The sequence below is a fragment of the Phlebotomus papatasi genome, chromosome 3 (genome assembly GCF_024763615.1).
Source record: "Phlebotomus papatasi isolate M1 chromosome 3, Ppap_2.1, whole genome shotgun sequence".
In the NCBI taxonomy this organism is placed as follows: domain Eukaryota; kingdom Metazoa; phylum Arthropoda; class Insecta; order Diptera; family Psychodidae; genus Phlebotomus; species Phlebotomus papatasi.
The window spans coordinates 35,936,017-35,958,595 of record NC_077224.1 but is presented as its reverse complement, the minus strand read 5'-3'; the positions used below and the strand labels follow the sequence as shown (position 1 = coordinate 35,958,595).

The following is a 22,579-nucleotide window of genomic DNA, read 5'->3' as shown; positions in this document are numbered from 1 at the left end:
ATGAAAAAAAAGAGGTTGGAAGGCATATTCTATTACTTTGTATCGTTTCAGTGGATGCTTTGAGAATTTTTCGTGTAAATCGCGGCTATTTGCTTGAAATACTTAAAGAAAAAAAGATGTTTCTAATTTTAGATTTTCACGATTCACAACATACTTTTATTTATTCTTGAGGCTCCTCTTCTGTCCGTCGTGCTCGTATTTTACACGTCTCTCGCTCCGGGGAGAAAGATGAGAGTGAGTGAGAGAGAGAGAGATGGGGGCAAAACGACCAAGACTTTCGCCTCTCAATTATCCAATACAGACACATTTTGGGGAGCAAATACAATTAAACACGTGTTCAATGAGGTGTAATTGTGAAAATGTTAATTGGACTTTTTATTATTTTAGTGGATTTCTCTTGTTTTCCTATTTTTAAATCAAATCTAGAAGACCTGGAGAGATTTTGGGTCTATCGGGTCGATCGGGCCTATCAAAGTGGGATTAGGAATTAGATTAAGAGATTACCGTTCGCCAGAGCAATACAATGATCTACAGGAAGAACTCTTGCACAACCCAATTGAGTTCCTCATACTCTGTGCAGAATTGTCCACGACAATCAATTGCTCCCCTTTCTCTCCAATTGTTTCATTGTCACAGCTATTGTGATGGTGCGATTTAGTATACACGCTAATATCAAATCTGGCCGGTTCGTTGCTAATCTACCTGAAATATGGATATTCTAAAAACAAACTACTTTTTGAAGTATTTTAAGAATCTGATTCTTGTAGATACTTACCAAATTCTAAGGATGCCGAAATCTAGGATATCTTTGCGTAAGCCCGATTTACTGAACTATTTTTGATCAAGAATTCTAGAATTTATTCGTTGGGGGTCCCGGTCAAAATTCCGAAAGCCAAAATCCCGAATAGGCCAAAATCCCGAAAGCCAAAATCCCGAATTATTAAAAGGATTAAAAGTGTCATAGCTACTCCCATGATTGCGCCCGCGCTTGCTGAAGGCAAAGGGAAATCTTCCGTGTCTTGGGAAATTATTCTAAACATTTTCCTCCATATAACTTCATCCCTTTCAGGATTTTGGCTTTCGGGTTTTTGGCTGGCACCGGTTCGTTGGATATATTACGGTCCGGTAAAGTGAGTTACTTTCAAAATCATTTGTATTGCGAGGCTGCAGTCCAACCGAAGCTGTCCGTCCTGCCATACACTAAGCTATCCTTCAGGTTTTCAAGGATGCCTTAATATTTTTATTAAGCATATTTTAAGATTAATCTCGTTTCACTGTATTTTTTTTAAATTGGACTTTAAATGATTTTATATGTAAAGTATTTCCTCTATTTGATTGAGTAATCGATTTCCATTTAACCCTTTAAGGACAATTGGGTAACATGTATTATAAAGTTATGCTTTGTCACTCTAAAAAGTCTAAAGACAGGAAAAAAATAGTTTCTCTGACCCCAAACTTAAGACCCTCTCATTCTCAAAAGATTTAATGAAAAGTCCAGTGTCTATGATTTCTGACGCGAAAGTTACATTAATATAAAATGTAGTTTATAAAAGTCCTTATTAGTTAACAATTCCTGTTTTAGAGATATCTTAATTTAAAAATGCAAAAAAAAACATGCGATTTTCACATGCGTTCTGATCGTTCTGATATATTTACGACCACACCACAGTACCTCGCTTTCGGTTTTGAGGAACCGTTTTTAAGAAATTCATTCTAGGGGATTATCAATCGTTTAAATGTCTTCTAATGTCCTATAATGAAAAATTCATTCCGTTTATAGAGTCGGGGCTGTAATCGGCGACATAAAAAAAAGAACGCTTTTGCCTAGATTTAGGGTATAAAAACAAATTGAAATTAACTTTTTTTCATAAGCTGAAATCTCAATCTATTGCTGACACAATTTTTGAAGAATAACAGTAACTTTAGGACCAAGATCGAAATCAAGTTAAGTAAAAGATATGTTAAAAAAAAAGCCAAGAAATATTGAAATTATAATTTCATAAATAATTTTCTTTAATTAAAAATAGATTTCAAAATATTATTTTATTCGGTTTTTATGGGTTTCATCTTACTAATTGTTTAGAATGTACTTCATTTTTGTTTTTTTATACTGATGAAGACTTTAGACCAAGGTCCAATCCACTCTAAGGCTGTAGGGTAAAGTGTATAATTTGGAATTAGTGTTACAAGTTGGACAATTCGCCGGTACAAGTTGGACATGGCTTTTTTCTTGATAAATACAGTACAAAACTTGTTTTTAAGCACAAGGAACCAAATTATAAAACTAAAGCATTAAAAATATGCAAATAAAAATGAATTACTAAATTTATCAAGACAAAAATCCCTGTCCAAATTGTACCATTGTCCAACTTGTATCGCTGTCCAACTTGTACCACTTTACCCTAATCCAATTTTGAATATTTCGAAGACTCCTTTTTTTAATATTTTATTTACAAAAATATAAGTGTCATTTTATACCCTTAAATTAAAACGAGAAACCAAAAAGACATGCGTCCCGGTCAAAATCCCGAACGCTAAAATCTCGTAAGCCAAAATCCCAAATGGACCGAAATTATCATTGTATGAAAAATACAAGTTTTTTATTTCTTTTTTTTATTAATTATTCAATTTATTAAATCATGGCCCCGTTTTTTTTTTTAAATTTCCTTGCATATTTTAATTAAGGTAATTTAAAAAGTTATTTATTTTTATTTTGGGAATCTAGAAAACAAAAGAAGCAGGTATTTTTATGCATTCGGTGGCAGCCAAAATCCCGAATGTTCAAAATCCTGAAAGAAATTAAATTATACGGAGGAAAACGTTTATAATAATTTCCTAAGACACAGAAGATTTCCCTTTGCCTCCAGCAAGCCCGGGTACAATCGTGGGAGTACTTGTGATACTTTTAAGAATTTGGGATTATGGCTTTCGGGATTTTGGCCCATTCGGGATTTTGACTTTCGGGATTTTGGCCCATTCGGGATTTTGGCTTCCGGGATTTTGGCGTTCGGGATTTTGGCTTCCGGGATTTTGACGTTCGGGATTTCGACCGGGACCCTTATGCATTATATGCTTCGAATTTATTTTCACAAAATCCTGATAAATATACTTATTAAGGTTCAAAAAATGATTTGCTTAAAAATAAGGAAATGTATTTCAGTTTTGCAAATACAATTTCAAAAATGTTATTTACAAAATTGATTTATTTAGGTATTAGTTTTATTTAATAAATTTTTATAAAAAAAATCTACGCAATATTTTCTATTTCCAAGCAATTGGAAAAAAGCTTTTTTTTGATTCATCGTCAAAGATTAATAATTGAAATTGACTTGTATCCGATATTTCCATTATTGTTAATAATAAATCTTTGCTATAATAAAAAAAAATTGATTATCTCAAAAAGGAAAATTAATTTTAAATACAATGATTTATAAATTTACTATGAGTTTTCCATGTTATGTCCATCATCAAAATTCTTTCCTCCAATTTCTATAAATTTTTCACACTAAACTTTTATTAAAATTAAACATAATGAACACGCATTCTGTGAAGTCTCTCACCATTCATCTTCAATTTGTTTCCCAAATTACCAATCATAATGGGACAATTGAGTGATTCTCTCTTGTCCAAAAAATTGTCTGTATATATGTGTCCATTGAGAGAAAAGAGTACTACGAAATTGCTCAATAAATCCCCGAGATATCAAAATGTGAGATTAATTGAGAGAAAAGACGTATCTCCATTGATATTCACCAGCGAAGGTACCACCAGAGTTGATGTTTTCAATACAAAATTTATAAAGTGTCTGTTAATAAGTGTTTTGTCCTTGGGGTAAAATTAAATTAAATTAAATTTCAGCGAGCAAAAATATCGATTGAAGCATTGACACATCGCCAAGTGCGTGTAAGATGTGCAAAAAGTGAATTTAAATTAATTTCCTCACAGTGTGTGCCTTGCAAGTGAATAAGGGAATGCCATTTCAGCTGATTGGGCTCTTTATTATTGATATTTGTGGGTGGTATAGATAAAAATATTTTCTCTCTTTCTCTATCTCGAACGGAAAATACCTCCACGATTACGGAGCGTCAATCAATTTTTTTTTCTGCTGATAGAAAAAGACACGATGGAAAAAAAGTGTGGAGAAATTAATGAGATTTGGAAGTATGAGTTGGAGATAGAAATAGTGCGAAAACATCTCATTGCTAATTCAATTTGATAATTCATGAGGAATGTTCGAACGAGTGCCAAACACGGAGGGTGTAGTATTTCCAATTCCTCTGCCTGGGTAATGTTGTGTAGTTAAAGCACAAAGTATTGAGATCTTTTTTAAACAATTTAGTTCTGCTTATTAGAAAATATCGTGTTTAGAAATGAGCCTACGCACAAGTGTCTCTGTTCGAAAAGATGATAAGCTTGGCTGAATTGAATGCACAATATTAATTCATAAGAGTTTTTTGGTTATTTTTGTTTTCGATTCAGAATCGTGTTATGACAATATGTAAATTTATAAAAATGTTTAAGAAATTTAGAATTTAGTTTTATTCAGGTTTTGATGAAAATTTTGTATTTTATCATCTCGTTTTTTCATCTATATTATTTTTTTAATAACTTTTTAAAAGAGTTTTTTTTTAATATTAATAATTTCTTTGGTATCTTAACACTAAATATATTTTTTTTACTTTAATGCCTCCAGCCTCTTCAATACATCTTTTAAGTCAGGAATATTTGCAAAATCCAAAAATTCCATCCTTTTCTTTTTCAAATCTATTGCTTTACAATGATGTCGCTTTCTTTCTTGCTCTTCTTCTTACTTTGTGCATCTCAACAAATTCAATTTAGATTTCAGTATATAATGGCCCAAGAGCGCATGTTTATCACTTTTAAAAGAGAGTAAAAAAATATACGAAAACAAAATTAAAGAAATAGTGAGCGCTAATAAAAATATAAAAGTTACCATACAATGGATCCCTGGGCATATAAATATTAAAGGAAACGAGAGAGCTGACAAAGCAGCTAAGGAAGCAACGAAGGATGGGATACGCATCGAATGTAGCTTAAGTAGAAAAGAGGTGGACAGAACAAGAAAAGAATTTACAGTAGAGTCTCGTTATAGTCCATATTTGGTTTCAGATTTGACACTTGGGTCGCACTATAGTCCATGTAATTTTTTAAAATTATCAACGACTTTTAGTATTGAAATTGCTCGACAGCTTCCACTTTCTTTGCGATTGTGGTACTTGTCCTCGCTCTCTTCATTATGGATCACAATTATCACAACTACTTAATAAAGTTTGCCAAAAATATTAAAATAATTATGCTTGTTGCGTACAAAAAACATAACCTAACATAAAATCAGTGTTTTGAAATCAACGGTCGATAAATTGTGGACTATAGAGCGATGGCTTATAGCGAGACTCTACTGTACGTGGAAAAAATGGACAAATTTGTGGAAAAAAATAGTGAAACTAAAGGAAAATTCAACCATGACGTCAGACAGGGAATATTAGAAAAAAAACTATGGTTCAAAAATATTAATTTAAGAAGTGATCAAATAAAAATAATCCAAAGGATTAGAAGTGGACATTGCTGTGACAAAAAGTTTCTAAAACTAATAAAAAAAGAGGACACAGAATTATGCGATAAGTGCGAAACCGTGGAAGATATAAATCACATAGTGATCCAATGCAGAAAATTTAATAAGATAAGAGAAAACTATAAGTTCATTAATAATGAAAAAGTGAGCATAAAAAATATTCTTAAAATAGCAAATGAAAAAAACATATAAAGAGATCTACAAATATATCAAAGAAATAAAAGTGAGCATATAATAATTCAAAAACTGTGATCGTATAACAACAATAAGTGATATAATAATAATAAGTGATATAAAAAAAAGAGTGATAATAAACAAGAGATAAATAAATTAAAAATACAAATAAAATAGTGAAATTAGTGAAGTACATGGGATAACGGAAAACCTAAATTTGAACTAAGTGAGCAAAAGTGGCTATATGGACCCGAGTGATTCCGACAGCCTTACATAAAATAGAAGAAGAAGAAGAAGAAGTATATAATGGCTCTGGCATATCTTTCAGATCGCGAAAAGTTCATAAAGTCAAAATTCACATCCCTCTCTTTCTCAAAAATTCTGCATTTCTATCCTACTTTTTCGCACTCCTTTTCTTCTTTTGAACATCAAACTAAATTAAATTTTGTTTAGTCCGATTTTGTGAATAAGATACATTTATGCCGAAAGAATAAGATACATTTGTGCAAATCTTTTGAGAATGAAAGGGATGCGAATTTTGATTTCATGGAATTTTACTGAGCAGAAAGATGTAGGTACCGGAAACATAGATACATAGATATGTGCAGTTACGTTTGAGAAAAAAAGGGAAGAAAATTTTAATATGAAATTTTCTTTATCTTACATGCCGTATCGGAGTATCAGATGGTAAAATTTCAGAAATTTCACAGCAGTCGCCATCAACTATAAATCTATCAACTATCTATTCAACTATAAATTCGATAGACCGAGTTAAATTTTGGAGATAAGGAATCGCGTCGAGCGAACTGTTCTTGGTTGCCGAAACAAATAATATTGGCTCCTCGCGATTCTTTCCCCCAATATTCACCTCAAAATCGAAATTTCACGCATAGTGGAAAGTGGGACACCTTTATGTGTACCTCTGAAAGTTGACTTTTTTCTCCTATTATTAAAAGGAATTAAGGCTTATTGTAATGTAATTTTGCTTCACACTGGGGTTGTAAAGCTAAATAATATTACAGTAATGTCCAGTGTTGTTTTAGAGTAGGAGAATTAAACCCATTTTTAATTTTGCCTCAATTCAAAGGCTCCCCTCTTCCCCTTACCGAGTTGTAAGCACCCCAAATTTGATGCATTTCTAGGTCATCTGTAAAGAATCTCAGCTACCATAAAATTATCTGGGCTTATCACTGATCATTTTTTACAGTGTTTGCAAATGATCAGAGTTGATGAGGTCATAATCTGACCTAAGAATTCATTGATACCGCTTCTGGCGTTAATGAATTATTTCTTACGTCATTCCTTAATATACTAAATATTATTTGGGATAAGCTACACATAAATTTTTATGTAAAAATTACATTGAGTGATATCATCCACATTTTAGATAACTTACATTCTTCTTCTTTTTTTTTTAAGAAAAAAAACAACAAGAAATTGAAACCGGTTTTATTTATTATTGTGAATATTTGTTTTTCTCAATGTAACTAATTTATTAGAAACATTATATTTCATTAAAAAAAACTGTGAAAAGCAACGTAAAAAGGATTACGACTAAATCTGTATTTGCTGAACATTATTCTACCCCCTAACTCAATCTCTCTTTCTCTTTTATTTTACTATCGTAAATAATTGCAAATGAAAGAAATTATTTGTTTCTCAGTGTTATGAGATTAAAGAGTGTCTGTAGTATTGTTATCATCAACCACATTCTTCCTATATTCGACGCTTTTTTTTGTGTGTGAAATTATTTGACCAGGGGAAGCAATAATTTTTACGATTTACCGAGGCGAGGAACTGATTTACACCTTACATTTTATGAAACTTTCCATACGATCAAGATGTTTTTTTTATTTGGGTGAAATTGTGAGACTATGGTTTTTTTCGTGATGTATGGGTAATGAAATGATCAAACAGTAGTAAAAAAAATTAGCACACCATTGTGATAAAACACCTTCGAGGTTCTCGCTAAATTTTGCTGAAGATATTTCGTGCTGACAGAAAAATAAAAATTAAAAAAAAAAGTAGAGAGAATCTCGTTTGGGAGGCGTGACGAAGTCAGGAAGAAAGAGATGATTTTTGATATACCTTAAGATAAAATCTCAATTTGACCTGGGATGAAGTGGAAGGGGCGGTAGAGGGAGAATGAAGAAAAAGTCGATTGACTAAAGATCGCGATCTTTCCAATAGATTCACGTGATCGTTGTTGGGGGGCAAATGTGAAGGAGAACAAAATGAGGATGGAGGGAAGAAAAAAAAAAGCTTAAAATTAATATATTAAAGCGAAACACACCGGCGTAACACGGGATAAAGTGGATGAAATTTGGCCATTTGCCATTTTTATTATGGACTTTGGAAATTAAACATTTCAAGATGAGCCATGAGTGAAGGAGAAGAAATTTTTATTTTTCTGCTTGGTAGATAAAATGTTAATGAAAGAAAAAAAAATCTTTCTTTTCTTGCGTGCTGGATTTGCAGCTGAACCCTTTTGTTTCACCAAATGGCTGATCGAACTGGAATTGTTGCATCACGATCGAGTGGTGGAGCTGCCATAAAACAATCACATCAAAATTGTCCGGGAAATGATAAACAACGACCAATGATGAATATGCCAGCAAAACCTAATCAGGTAGAAGATTGAAGAGGGAGCATGACTAATCCGAACGACTTTTGGGTCTTTGTGTCTAAAACTAAACAAATTAATAAGTCGAACTAATAATATATGTTTAAAATTCCTTTATTGTTTTTCTTTCTGTCATTTGCAGATAATAAGGCCCAAAACTGTGGTGATTCGACGTCAGGAAAATCATGGCTTTGGCTTTACGCTGAGACACTTTATTGTTTATCCACCAGATGCAAATGTAAGTATAAAGTTTTTTTTTTAAGGAAGTTATTTGGCATTGTTGTGTGTACATGAATTATTTGATTGCGCACTCTTGCTGGTGGAAAATATATACATTTCCGCCTTTTCAGATTAATCTGAGAGAAGTTTCTGTAATGGCAAAAAAAAAATAACAAAGAAAGAAAGAGATCTTATGGTTTGTCTCTATGTGGTCAGAAACTTGTAGTTAACAATGATTTGCACTTATTGTTTTGTGATTTTCAAAGAAGGAATATCTTTCTAAGTTGTGTCATTAACAATTCTTTTTTTTTCTGGAGAAGTTGCTGTACTGGAACTAATTGTACAGCTATCATAGCCAGAAGATATCATTTACGTTTTATTAATTAATATTTACTCAAATTCAGAAAATACATCTTAATATTACCTTAAATTAATTTTGCATTAAATTTGGATGGAAGCAAATAACGTTTTTTTTCATGCAGATGATTATTTTTTAATTGCCTAGTTTACTTGTTAAAGGTCTTTCAACACGAAATGAACAGAAACATAAATATTAACACCGAAAAAAATATTTCGTAAAATTGTTTGCAAATATTTATGATTTCCTACTGGGGACTTACAAAATGCTCGAAAGTTGTATAACACACAAACAAGTTCGTAAAAGTGTGTATTTTTCGCAAATATTTCTTCGTAAATTTTTGCTTGTCTGACAAAACTTTACGAACAAAAGACAAAAATTTTACGAACATTTTTTGTGCGTTTACGTACATTTATGAACAAATTTCGGTAAGAGTACAAAAATGCTCGTCAAGTGATGATTAATGTTTATGATAAAATATACAAACTTTTACGAACTTGTTTGTGTTATAAAACTTACGAGTATTTTATAAGTCCTCAAAAGGAATTCACAAACATTTACAAACAATTTTACGAAATATGTTTTTCTGTGTGCAATAGATTTGAATTCAATAAAAACGTGAAAGAAATATCTTAATCATTTTTGTATTTTAAATTTATTAATGATTGCTATACAGTAGAGCCTCGCTATAAGCCATCGCTCTATAGTCCACAATTTATCGACCGTTGATTTCAAAACACTGATTTTAAGTTAGGTTATGTTTTTTAATACGCGACATGCAATGTTGTCATAATTATTTTAATATTTTTGGCAAACTTAATTGAGTAGTTGTGATAATTGTGATCCATAATGAAGAGAGCGAGGACAAGTACCACAATCGCAAGCAAAGTGGAAGCCGTCGAGCAATTTCAATACTAAAAATCGTTGATAATTTTAAAAAATTACATGGACTATAGTGCGACCCAAGTGTCAAATTTGAAACCAAATATGGACTATAGCGATACTCTACTGTATTTTAGAAATTTTGAAAATGTCATATTTAAAAGTCAAACGCAGGGATAGAAAACTTTCAAGTAGACCAACCACATAAATAAAAGAGTTCGTGACTTAAATGTTATACCCCAACAGTAGTTTCGCATTATTTGTCTCTCTCTAGATTAATAAAGTTGTTAAATAATCTTACTTACGAGGAAAGCGGTCTTCAGACTAGAGGTTTAGCCCAGTTCCCGACGGTCTCAAACTCTTAAATAGCAACGAATTTTATTGCTTTTTCAGAATTCAATAGGCAATTTGTCCTGATTAATCCAATACTAAGTCAAATTTTTCCAGAAAATCTTGATTGTTGAAAAATTAGATCAGTTAATAATCAGCCCGTATAAAAGAATCGTGAATACGAGTTTTAACATTACCCTGAAGTTCTTTACCATTTAATATTTTTAAGCATACCGGTTAACGATGAATTTAAACCGGTATCCTAAAAAATTAAATAATAGTAATAAAAATACAGATGAATGCATAAGTTCGTGCCAAAAGAGAGATTATAATGTCTTTTGCAACTGTTAATGTTGTCCAAAATCATCCGAATTAGTCGATTTAAAACCACTCTGAATTTTTTTCTAAACTGAAGAACAAAGAGAAACATTTGCAGAATATAATGCTAAACTATTTTTGGAAAGGCATAAGTAATAAACTTGTACGAAAAGGGATTGTGGAACTATATTTGGATTGTCCTGTTCTCAGGACAAGTTTAAAGTGGTTTATAGAAAATTTAGAAGTGGGGATTCGTCTTTCAAAAGATCAGCTTTATTTTGAACCGTCTCTAACATTGATGAGATTATTGTGAGTTAGTAAAAGAAAATTCACGAATTACAGTCATCAAGAGGTGCAAATAGATAATAACAGTAATGTTTTGCTTACGACCATAAGCAAAAGTTGCTGATCCAGACAACGAATTGTAAAGAACAATAGATACGATATCCCTGTTTCAACAATCTATCTAAACTATCTGTTAAAATTTACATTACAGTGGTGCAGGAACTTATGCACTTATTTAATACGTAAGGGAAGAGCACCAGCGATCGACAATGTTTCTCGGATCGTCAGGTTCTCACCATATTGTTGCACCAATTTAAATGATTTTTTAAAAATTATTAGCTACTTTTTACCATTTAACTCTCACAAGAATGCAGTGCATTAGTTCAGATTCAATTTATAAAACCAATTTTCCGTGAGACACCTGATTAAATTTGTGACGATCCATGGTACAGAGTACATAAGTACGATTACATCTATTTTTTATTAACCCTCTAACAGTGTTTTCTTTAATATCCAAAAAAAAGTAGTTATGTAATTTTGTCTAGGGTAAATAATGGTCCACTGAACTCAAAAATACCATTCATTCTTCATTATCTCTTTCCGTTTGGGCGCCAGGTGAGAAAAGGTAATGACCGCCGGGAGGCGGTCATATCGGTTTAAGGCATACAAAGACTGAAATTTTTTTTGTTGAAAAATAGTGAACAAATAGAAAAATAAATGAATTTCAAACGTTTTTTATGGATGAATGTTGTGTGATTATCCAATAAATGATAATTTTTAGGAAAAAAATGTTTATAATTTTTATAATTAGACGTTAATGAAGCTCAAGGTGTTTTAATAAGACTGATTTTCAGTGAATAGATCACAGTTCAGCTATGAAAACGTCACCTTCTTGTAGAACTTAAAGGCCCTTTGAAATACATTGCTCATCTTCTGGTTTTATTACACGATCTGGGGCATTAAAGGACAAATTAGAGAATTCATCATCACTGTTGAAGTCTGCTTCTTTATCAATTTCGCTTAATTCGCAGAAATCGACCATTTTACTCATTCTGGAAAGTCTTCGTGTAATCTCAATTGTTTTCCATGATTAATATATTGCAAAATAATAATATATTTTACTAGAACAACCCTAAACAATTAAATAAAAAAATCGGTTATTTTTGAAAATTTTACCCTTGAACCGATAAGACCGCGCCCACAGGCGGTCTTCCTTTTTTTCTTCTAAAACTCATACTTCTAGTTTTTTCACACTTATCAATTGAAATATACAATCTAGAAGAACATATCTTTCAGGAAATAAGATTCTTACTACAGTTAGATCACTTTAAAACAATCTTTTTTGCACTTGAAAACGCAAAATGTCGCGAGCGAAATTTTGTTCTTTTTTCTCTGACCTGTCACACAAAACTGAAGATTGTAAGCAAACGAAAGGTCAAAATGAGTTCAGCTTCAGAAAATAAGTTAGTAAGACTATAACTGAGGACACTGTAGATATTTCAACTTCAAATAAGTAATATTATCGCAGTAAATGCGATTTATAGAATGACCGCCTGGAGGCGGTCTGACCCGTTAGAGGGTTAATTTATTATAAAAAATTAAAACTCAAATACACAGATATAATAGATAAATTGATTACTAATATACCGATTAACATCCAAAAATTACCAAATAGTATTTCGAAGCTTATATTTTCAACTAAATTTCGAGCATGTCTCCCAATATTCTGATCCGGGGTACTCTTCCCTTATATTGAATAAAGATTTATTATCCTTTTATGACAGGAGGTGCATTTCGCTTCAGAAATGTTACAAAATCTTAAGGCCTTTTTAATGAAATCGAACTTACCCAAATCAACTGAGAGAAATGCTCTATAGAGCTGTTAAACACTTCATTTTGAATAACTTTTATTAGGATTGATTCAAAAGAATTTCCATAATGGACGAAATTTAAAAAAAAAAATCGTAAGAAGCATTTTCGAGGTATCCCAAAAACATGGATTTCTAATGAATAGTTTGCCTTGGCTTCTACACACTAGTAGAAATTTCTTTAAAAAATGCCTTTTTAAATAAAATATCCCCTATCCTTTGTAGGCCATAAACGTCAGATTTTTTTTTTTAAAAAGCCTATTTTTGACGAAAATTGCTTCTAGTGTGTAGACACCATAAGGAACATAGATTTTAGAGGGGGTCCTCCAAAATAAGATCTCAATATCTCATACCGTTTGGCTTCTAGCCCCAAAACAAATTTCAATTAAATAGAATTTAAGCAAAAAAAAACATCAATTAATCTTAATTAATCAATCTCAATTGTCAAAAAATGGAAAAATAAGCGTTCATGGAGGATGGCCAATTTTAATATGGTTCTTTAATTTTAGGAACCAGTGAGAACTGACCAGCCTACCTTTCAAGTCACAGAACCAATGGATACGGTTTTTGTGAAGGAGGTCCGTCCCAATGGACCTGCTCACGTTGCCGGCCTCCAAACGGGTGATCGTCTGTTGACTGTGAATGGAATTGCAATTGGTGGAATGCCCTATGCCCATGTTGTATCAATAATCCAGCAAATTCCATCAATTCTAACCCTTCAAGTCGTCCCAAAGGAGTGTGATGTACTCCAAACAGTAAGAACCTTTTTTTTGTTTTGTTTAAAGATAGAAAAAGGGAACTTTATGCATTTTTTATTGACATTTTTTCCATTTGAAACAACAACAACAACAACAAAATAGTTTTTCAGTGAAACAGCCCATAATCCGGAAACAAATCAACGTCCCCGTACGGGGAATTTAGGTCATCATACAACAGATATCCCATCATTTCATCCCAGACAATCATATCCAGTGGGAAATTATGATCCACAGGTGCACTTTCAAGCATATCAACCACCTGGACAATCAACAAGTTATCGATCTCATGAACCTTCAGAAATTGTTTACAATCCACTATACAGCGGTGATGGGGGTAAAACCACAAATCGCCGTGAATCTCAATTGTCAACTGTATCCTCAACCACAGTATCATCTTATGATTCTCAATTATCCAACTCCACTACGTCGACAATTAAAGAGCTGACGGATAATGCGATAATGATGCGTCTGAAGAAGACATTTGAGCAGAAGGAAGAATTTCTCAGACGTCCAAATCAACAGCCACTTTTTTCATGGGTATCACCGCCGGCATCACTTGAAGTGAATTCTGGGCCTAAAGTGCCTGAACTCAGTGTCAAACAGAGGGAATTCTATGCGAGACCGAAGAAGATGCAAAAACAAATTTGGCCACCACATTCAGCGACGAATTCCCCAAATGCTTCTGGGCAATTTGAGGGAGGTCTAGCGGCGGCTGTTGGTGGAAAAGATGATCATCAGGGTCAGGGAAGGGCTGATGGTAGAAGACCATCGAGTGGACAATTGAATCATTTTATTCCAATTCAGAATAATAAGGAGAATGAAGTGGTGAGTCATATGCAGGAACGGCAGGAACATAAGAAGATGACACGTGAGCAATTTTTTGCCACTGATGAGACACGAGGAGGAAAGGAGGAATTTGGTGTTGTGTCGTCGCATCCGGGGCTCCATATTGTCTCTGAGAGGACCAAAATGTTTGAATCTGGACGACCACTGTCGCCAGATGGCAATTTTCTCGATCGTACGCAGCTGTACAAGAGTGAATTGAGTCGACTCAATAATAAAGTTGCTGTACCCAATGTGGCGCACAGAAAGAAGGAATTTGAGCTGATTGGATCATCGGAGGAGCGTGATAGATCGGTGAGTTTGGATCATGCTGATATCACACGGCGATGTCCACGAAATGGAATTTTGCCAAGTGATGCATCATCATTATCACCGTACAAAAGTGCAGAGAGGGGTTTAGATGGTGGGGATGTGGTTAGTATGAGGCCAGCAAAATGTGCAATTAGTTTGGATGATGAGGAGAGACGTGTAAGGAGAATATCGTATTTGAGAGCTACGGCCAATGAGGGATCACTGCACAGTGATCAAGCAACAGATACCACAAGTTTCTCCTCAATGCCATCAGATGTCCTCGATGACGATAAATCTCCATCATCCCCATCAACACGACGCAGTAGTCAGCGTGTAAGTGAAGATCTCGGAATACTCCTCTATCCGACAGCCCAGAGGAGAGATTCTAGTCTCCTGGAGAGTGGGGCAGAATCTCATGCAGGAAATCTCCAGGTGAAAATAACATTGATAGATGGCAAAAGGAATCATGATAGATCGTGGAAAAATATCTGGGCACAAGTGACAGGAAATAAGCTCAAGATGATGATACAACGAGAAGGAAAACCAAATCAAGTGAGACAAGAATATTTTAATAAGAAAACATTTTTTTTCTAGCTGATTCCTTAATTAATAAATTTGTTGTATAACAGAATCTTGGAATCTTGGATCTGAGGAATTTCCATGTTGCTGATGCCAATTACACAAAAAGAAAGCATGTCTTCAAGTTGATTTCAATCCCTGCCACTCATGTTACGACCTTCTCTCCACTGGGACCCACCGAAATGCTCCTTCAGGCTGAAAATGATTACGATATGAATCTCTGGCGGGACTTACTGCAAGCTGTCTGTGATCCGGAACTACTTCTTAAAAAGGTAAAATTAAAAAGTCGGTTAAAAATCCCATAAAAATGATATTTTTATCTTTCGCATTTGACCCCTTAATGTTGAGCCCCGTGAGTTCTTAATCTTTTAATCGATTTGTAAAGATTTATTTTCATTCTCCAATAAAACTTAATTGTAGCTAGGGTTTCCAAAATCCCGGGATTTTTTAAATTTCGGGATCCCGGGATTTAAATATTTCACTAATCCCGAATCTTGGGATCCCGGGATCCCGAAAGTCTTGGATTTTAGAATCCCGGTTTTCGGGATCCCGGTATTTTAACAACCATTCACGATCCCGGGATCTTCGGGGCCCCATTTTCTTCGGGATCCCGGGATTTTTGGGATCCCGGGATTTTCGAGATCCCGGAATTTTCGGGATCCCGGGATCCCGTATTGGAAACCCTAATTGTAGCGAATTTTAAAATATCAAAGCTGAAAATCAAAACTGTTTAAGATTCAAAATTTCTCGGGAGGGTCTTTTAAACCTTCAAATGCAGAAAACTTTGAGATCCAATTGGAATAGATTAAATTATAGGGGAGACTGGGGCAAAAAGTAACAAATAGAAAATTTCAAAATTCAATATCTTCCATGATAAAAAAGATAGCGGCTTAAATTTTTTTTCCATAGATAGCTTCCATAGACCTGCTTCGATGTTGTATGTTCCTTAAAATTCGAACAAGGAATTTAGAAAATAAAAAATATCAAAATTTTTAGCCCTATTTTTGAAATATTTTCCTTGAAGTATATGTCACTGATGATTATTTCCTAAATGATTTGGATTCTTTGAATACGAAGCCGCTATCTATTTTAGAATTTTACAAAGATTCTTCTCTCAAGAAATCTTTATTAAGAACAACCACTTGGGGTAAAAAGTAACAAAAGGTTAGGAGCAAAAAGTAAGAAAAATCGAAACAATTTATGATGTCTCACAGCAAAAAAAAAAACGGCAATGCCATGTGTCGCCGTTTGTTGTTTGCATTGGTCAAACGATTTGCAGTCTTTAGTCCGATTTTTTTCTAAAATAGCTTGAAAAGTGTTTTTATCGTTCAGATAGAGAAAACGGTGTTTTAAAAAGGTCTAGATGAATAAATTTCCAATGAAAATATGTTATCTATGTATTTTTTTTTTAATTTACGGAATCCCGTAACAAAGTGAATCAAAATGTGATAACATCCCATACCTCATACTTATTTGCCCCAGTATTTTTGAGAATGGCCACAAAATTACCTTTTAAGAAACGGCTCGATAAATGTATTTCCTTACAAATTAGAGGAAAGTTACTTTCACAAAGTTGTAGAGAGGTAAATTTCCTATAAAAATGCGCTAATTAGAATTTTTTTGGGCGTTCGGGTAGTTTGTAAAAAAAATAAAATATCCGTTTTGTGATTTTTTGCCCCAGTTTCCCCTAATATTGACACTAAATATTTAGGGTAAGTGTACTAAATTCCGGCCAGCTTGCAATTCCGGCCACATTTTTTATTCCTCACATTTCCATGAATTTTTAGATTTTGCATATTCTACAGATTATACAATGCAAAAAAATAACAAAAAATATCGCATCGACGAGCAAGATGATCTGAAAAAGACATTCACTGAGAGAAATCCGAAAAAATGAAAATACAATTCCGGAGATGTTTATTTTACCTTGCAGTATTGATTCGAAATCGGTGTAAATATTATGCTTTTTACACATAGGGGAAAGTGCCCATGCTTGATACCATTGGAAGCTTCGTAATGACTGAATTTTCTATGTTTCACAATACATATGTGACTCATTGCAACCATATTTTAAAAACTATGGGAAAGTGGCCAGATTTTAAAATATATTGCGGAGTCACGTTTATTGAGAAACATAGGAAAAATTTAGTCATTACGAAGCTTCCAATGGTATCAAGCATGGGCACTTTCCCCTATCTTAATAAATGTATCCCTTTTCTTCTGCTTTCAAGAGCACTAGCTCAAAAGCATGGTTATTAATAAATAAATAAATGAAATAAATAAGTATCGTGAGTTACATTATTCTTATGGTTAAAGAAATTAACTATTTTTAAGAGTCACAGAATATTACCTTCTTTCTTGTCGCCTAAGAAGTGGTCAATAATTTTGAGAAGTGACAATAAGAAGCCTTTAAATATTGCTTTTGCCATCGATGAAATCACCTCAACTGAAATTTGCAAAAATAATAATAAATTGTTAAAAAGTATTTGTGAGACTTTTTCTAACTTATATTTGTTTTATAGAAGTCGAAATTTGTCTAAAATAATTGAAAAATATCCAATGCAATCTAAATTACAGATTAGCATTGGATATTTTGACACAAATATTATTCATAAATCATCGTTTGAGTTAACATCAGCGCCACACTATACTAATTTGACTCGCAAAAGATTAATTTTATTTTAAATTGAGGTCTCAAAGATCTCATTGGAGGCTGGTCAAATTTGTCGGATGTGCTCCACAGTTTTGAATCCTTAGTGGCCTCTACATTACTAATTATTGAAGTTTTCGCCAATATTTGCAATATTGAACCAAGTTTTTTATGGCCTTTACACACTAGAGAAATTTATGTACATATTGAAGTAAATTCCCTACTCTGGTGTAGGAAAAACTCATCAATATGGACATAAATTTCTCTAGTGTGTAGAGGCCATTAAGCTTGTGCAGAAAAAAAAACTATCAAAAATACCTAATATGGACATAAACTTCACTAGTTTTGGCCTTCAAAGGACAATGGGCGGAACCGTATGGGAGCGGGTCCAACCCTTCACCAGAGATGGGACGAGGCCCATTTTGTAGGTATTGGTACATGGCTTAAAAATTACTGAGACCCAAGTCAGAAAGAACTGTCAATCCTTCACTGAGAGAAAAATGAAGGTGCGATTAACATTTTTTCCTCATAACTTTAACATTTTTAAGGTGTAAAGGGTGTAAAAACGGTTCCGCCCATTGTCCTTTGAAGGCCAAAACTAGTGAAGTTTATGTCCATATTAGGTATTTTTGATGGTTTTTTTTTCTGCACAAGCTTAATGGCCTCTACACACTAGACAAATTTATGTCCATATTGAAGAGTTTTTCCTGCACAGGCGTAGGGAGTTTGCTTCAATATGTACATAAATTTCCCTAGTGCGTAGATGCCAAGAGTCGCAGATAATGGAAGTAGAATTTATTAGCTTATTCTTTGATTTTAAATCAATTGTTACAAAAATCTAACAATTAACCACGCCCAAGCCATGACGCTTGAATATTATTTCCAACACAATTAGCTTGATGTAACTGTGTTATCACACTTGCACTTGGGGTAGTTCTGTACAGTAGTGGGATACCTCTCTTTTTAATTTTTAATTGCACAATCATTCTGAACTTTTTATATTAAAAATTTTAAAATAATCTTTTGCATTGTTATAGCATATAACCACTTCTCAGATAATTAGCACGTAATTAAAGTTTAAAAACGTTTCGAGGTTTAAAATATCCATAAAGTAAAATGTTTTCTAGAAATAAAACTGAAAATAGAATATTTTGAAAATTTATTTACATGTATTAGACTGGCTGGACTGTACACTACTTATTTCCTCGTTTCGGGATCTTGCTTGACATTCTGAAGAGCTTAGAGAGTAGATTGTAAAAACAATGACAACAAATAAAACTTTCTTATACATTTTGACGGTTTTTTTTGCTCTTAAACACTTCAAAGAATGGAATGAAGAAAACTTCTAGAAATATCTCTAAAAAAACATTCTTATATATCCTAGTGAAAGTTACAATTTTATCTTAATTTATTCATTTCTATTTTAAAATCCAATAGATTTTATGTCTTAAATTGCAATACCTCTTGGTTTGTTGATTTGAATACAAATGAAAGTAGAGATATGTTATCAGTAGAGACTTTTTGTGTGTTTCGTAATGAGGGAATTGATTGAGAGCACGTCAAAGAAAAATCATAAAAGTTTTCCCATTCTATCATGTGATATTTTTATTTGCGATTTCTTCAAAAGAAAATAATACAAATCTAATGGAATTTTCACTTGAGAACGATAAAATGTTAGCGAGTGATTTTTACGTATTTTCTAGTAAAAAATTTAAAAGACTTTTTGGGAAAGTAGTGAAAAAAACAAAGTTTTTTGTGAGTGTCTTTTGAGAATCTTTGGAAATTGTGATTGCTGTACCTTTACAAATTGATATTTCAGGATTGTGTTATTGGGGATGTGGGGAGTCAAATTGCTGAGCCACAGAGTGTGGCTGCCATCAAGACCATCCAGACACCATCGGCAACGAGTGATGAGAGTTCAGGGGCTAAAAGTGTTTCGACATCGAAGAAGTACTACCTGGGATCACGTTCACCATCGGGACAGTCTCCGGTGACAAAGAGTCGGAAGACACCGCAACAGCTCAATATAACTGTACCCAATGCAGCGTCTGGGAGTGGAGGTCAGAAGGATCTCAGCGATAAGGAGGGTGGATCACCCAAGCCTAAGACATGGAAGGGTCTCGTAGCGAGACAATTGAGGAAAATTCAAGGACAACCTACTGCTGGACAGGGGAGTTATCCTGCTTTTCCAGAAGGAGCTTCAATTGGGGTTCCTCTCTCCCACTGCGTTCCGGTGAGTTGACAAACTTCTTTTTTTTTAACTTAGGTCCAACTTTTATCGCAAAATGTCTTTAAAATCTGCAAATTCACAAAGTTTTGACGTAAAATTATTCGTTATCTAAATATGACAAATTTTAGAATTTGTACTATCTGGTGGTTGTTTTTGGGATTGATAAGTTAATATACTGCTCAATAAGCTTTTACACTGAAAATGTTTATATTTAGACTTTCCTAATTTATACTGATACCAACTTGAGTGCTTTCTCGGATCAATAAATGACCTGTTGCGTTTAAAAAGAAATTAAAATGCTTCAGAAATATTTAGAGGTTGTACTAATGGTTTAGACATGTACTAAAGCTTTAGTACATGTCTGTGCTAAATTTATAAGTGACAGATTACTTTTTGTTATTTTTTAATGGGTTTAATGTTTTTTGTCAGTAATTTAGCATATTGATCTGTAAACAATTTTATTTTAGGTAATATTCTATTTTCGTCAGTAAAATACTAAAACGTGCTTATAAATTCTGTCAAGTTTAGAACATTTTACTGCTCGAACTCAAAGAGAGAGAGCAATTATATATTTAAAGGATTATCATCCCCCTGCCAAACAAATTGTTTTTGATCGCGAGAATCAAGAGTTTTCGAAAAATGGATAAAATTCAATTTTACATCAAAACCAATAAAAGCTGTAAGGGGGAAGTGAGGCTACATTGAGCGGAGGCTACATTATAAACTCAATATTGACGCATACTTTGGAATTTGGGCTTTAAAACAATGTAATTGATATAGGCAAAACGATTGTGAATCTAAAGTAAATTATGGCAAGGTCCAGTTTACTTACTTAGGTGGCGACTACGGTTCATTAATGGACAAGGCCCCATGCACCACCCCTTGCCATTTTTCACGATACAAAGCAAGAACCCTCCAGCGCTTCAACAAACCCAGTCGTTTAAAGACCTCATCCACTACTGATTTACTCGTTATCATGTACTCCTTTTTCGCTTAGCTACAATATACTAAAATTTAAAGAAAAAGCATCGTCTATTTTTTGAAATATTCCAAATCGAAATTTCGGAAATCAATTTTTCGATTAATCGGACTTTCGATTAAATCCGATAAAATTGTGATGTAATAAGTCGTCGAAGCGATATTTTTTGTTATTTTTTGCATTTGTAGAGTAGAGTATACAAAAATAAAAATTCGTGGAAATTCGAAGAACAAAAAATGTGGCCGAAATTGCAAACTGGCCGGAATTTAGCACAATTCTCTATATGCAAAATTTGGGCCCGATCTGACGAGGTGAGATTTCACATAGGACTACAAAAGATTGTAAAGAATCTCAGGTAATACAATATCAATTGAATATTATAAGAAACTACAGATAGAGTATGTGTGCCAAATTTCGGCATAGTTGCATCCAAGCGCCAAAGTCTCAAGTTTGATATGTAATAAATTGATTTTTTTATTCCTTCTTCTTAAGGAGTGTTGCTTGGAACTTTGTAGACAGTTTATCGTCTTAATTTATTCTAAAATCTTAAACAGAGCAGAGCATTCCCATACATTTTCCGTACAAAAGTATGGTATATTTTTTCTTAAGTGATTTTTTAGTTTTAGTATAAAACCAAAACCAATCATTTTAAACCTTTTACCAAATGAAAAAATATCTAATGTTATGTTATTGACTCAAAATTCCTAAACTCAAACAATTCCTAAAACCTATATGAAAAAGACGTAAAATTCGCAATTTTTTTAATTATTCTGACAATTTTTTTATTTGTAACACCAGTAACATTTTAAATTCAATAAAAATATATTCTCTGTACATGTGCCTACCATTTCGTGTTATATTTACTTTTGTGGGATCTAAGACTTAAAAAATTATAAAGAATTTAAGAAAAATATACCATTTCTGAATTAAAATGCTCCATCCGTTGTTAGTTAATCATCCTAGTTCTTAAAGCATTTTAGAATTAATAAAAATGTAGACATAACTTTGGTGGCCTATTTCGGCCAACTTCATTCTCATAATTCCTTGCCCTTCGGGAATTCTTCCAATATCTTTTCGACATCTTCCGGTTTATCTAAGCTACATTTTTTGTTATTTTTTTTTTTTCAATTGTATTTATAATCTTTAGAGTATGCAAAAACTAAAAATTCATGGAAATTCTACGAATAAAAAAGGTGGCCGGAATTGCAAGCTGGCCGGAATTTGGTACACTTACCCTATATAAAGTTTCATAAAAAATGCCAAGTTTTTGTAATTTATTGTCGCCTAAAAGTCTGAAGGGATCAACCAATCTTCTTTTTATTAAGTTGCAGATAGAAAGCTTTTGTAGAGTTTGCAGTTGAGTTCTTGTAATAAAATATCGGTGGCAACCAAAATCTCGAAAGAGCCAAAATTCCGAATGTTCAAAATCCTGAAAGGGATGAAAAGACACAGAAAAATTCCCTTTGCCTCCAGCAAACGCGAGTGCAATCGTGTCGTGGGAGTAGCTATGACACATTTAAGAATTTGGGATTTTGGCTTTCGGGACTTTGACCAGGATCCTAAATGAAGAAATGAAATGAATGAAATCACTTATGAAGA

General features: G+C 33.2%; 1 protein-coding gene across 9 annotated transcripts in view; it reads left to right on the top strand.

Annotated features, from left to right (window-relative positions):
- Positions 1-22,579, top strand: part of LOC129805483 (rho GTPase-activating protein 21) — a 33,346-nt gene that overhangs the window by 508 nt on the left and 10,259 nt on the right. For all 9 annotated transcript variants that reach the window (XM_055853421.1, XM_055853419.1, XM_055853418.1 and 6 more), the window contains exons 2-7: positions 8,246-8,396; positions 8,533-8,628; positions 13,160-13,405; positions 13,511-15,094; positions 15,172-15,393; positions 19,591-20,004. In XM_055853421.1, the coding sequence (XP_055709396.1) occupies positions 8,268-8,396; positions 8,533-8,628; positions 13,160-13,405; positions 13,511-15,094; positions 15,172-15,393; positions 19,591-20,004 (2,691 nt within the window). In that variant the 5' untranslated portion in view covers positions 8,246-8,267. The remainder of the gene's footprint in view (positions 1-8,245; positions 8,397-8,532; positions 8,629-13,159; positions 13,406-13,510; positions 15,095-15,171; positions 15,394-19,590; positions 20,005-22,579) is intronic.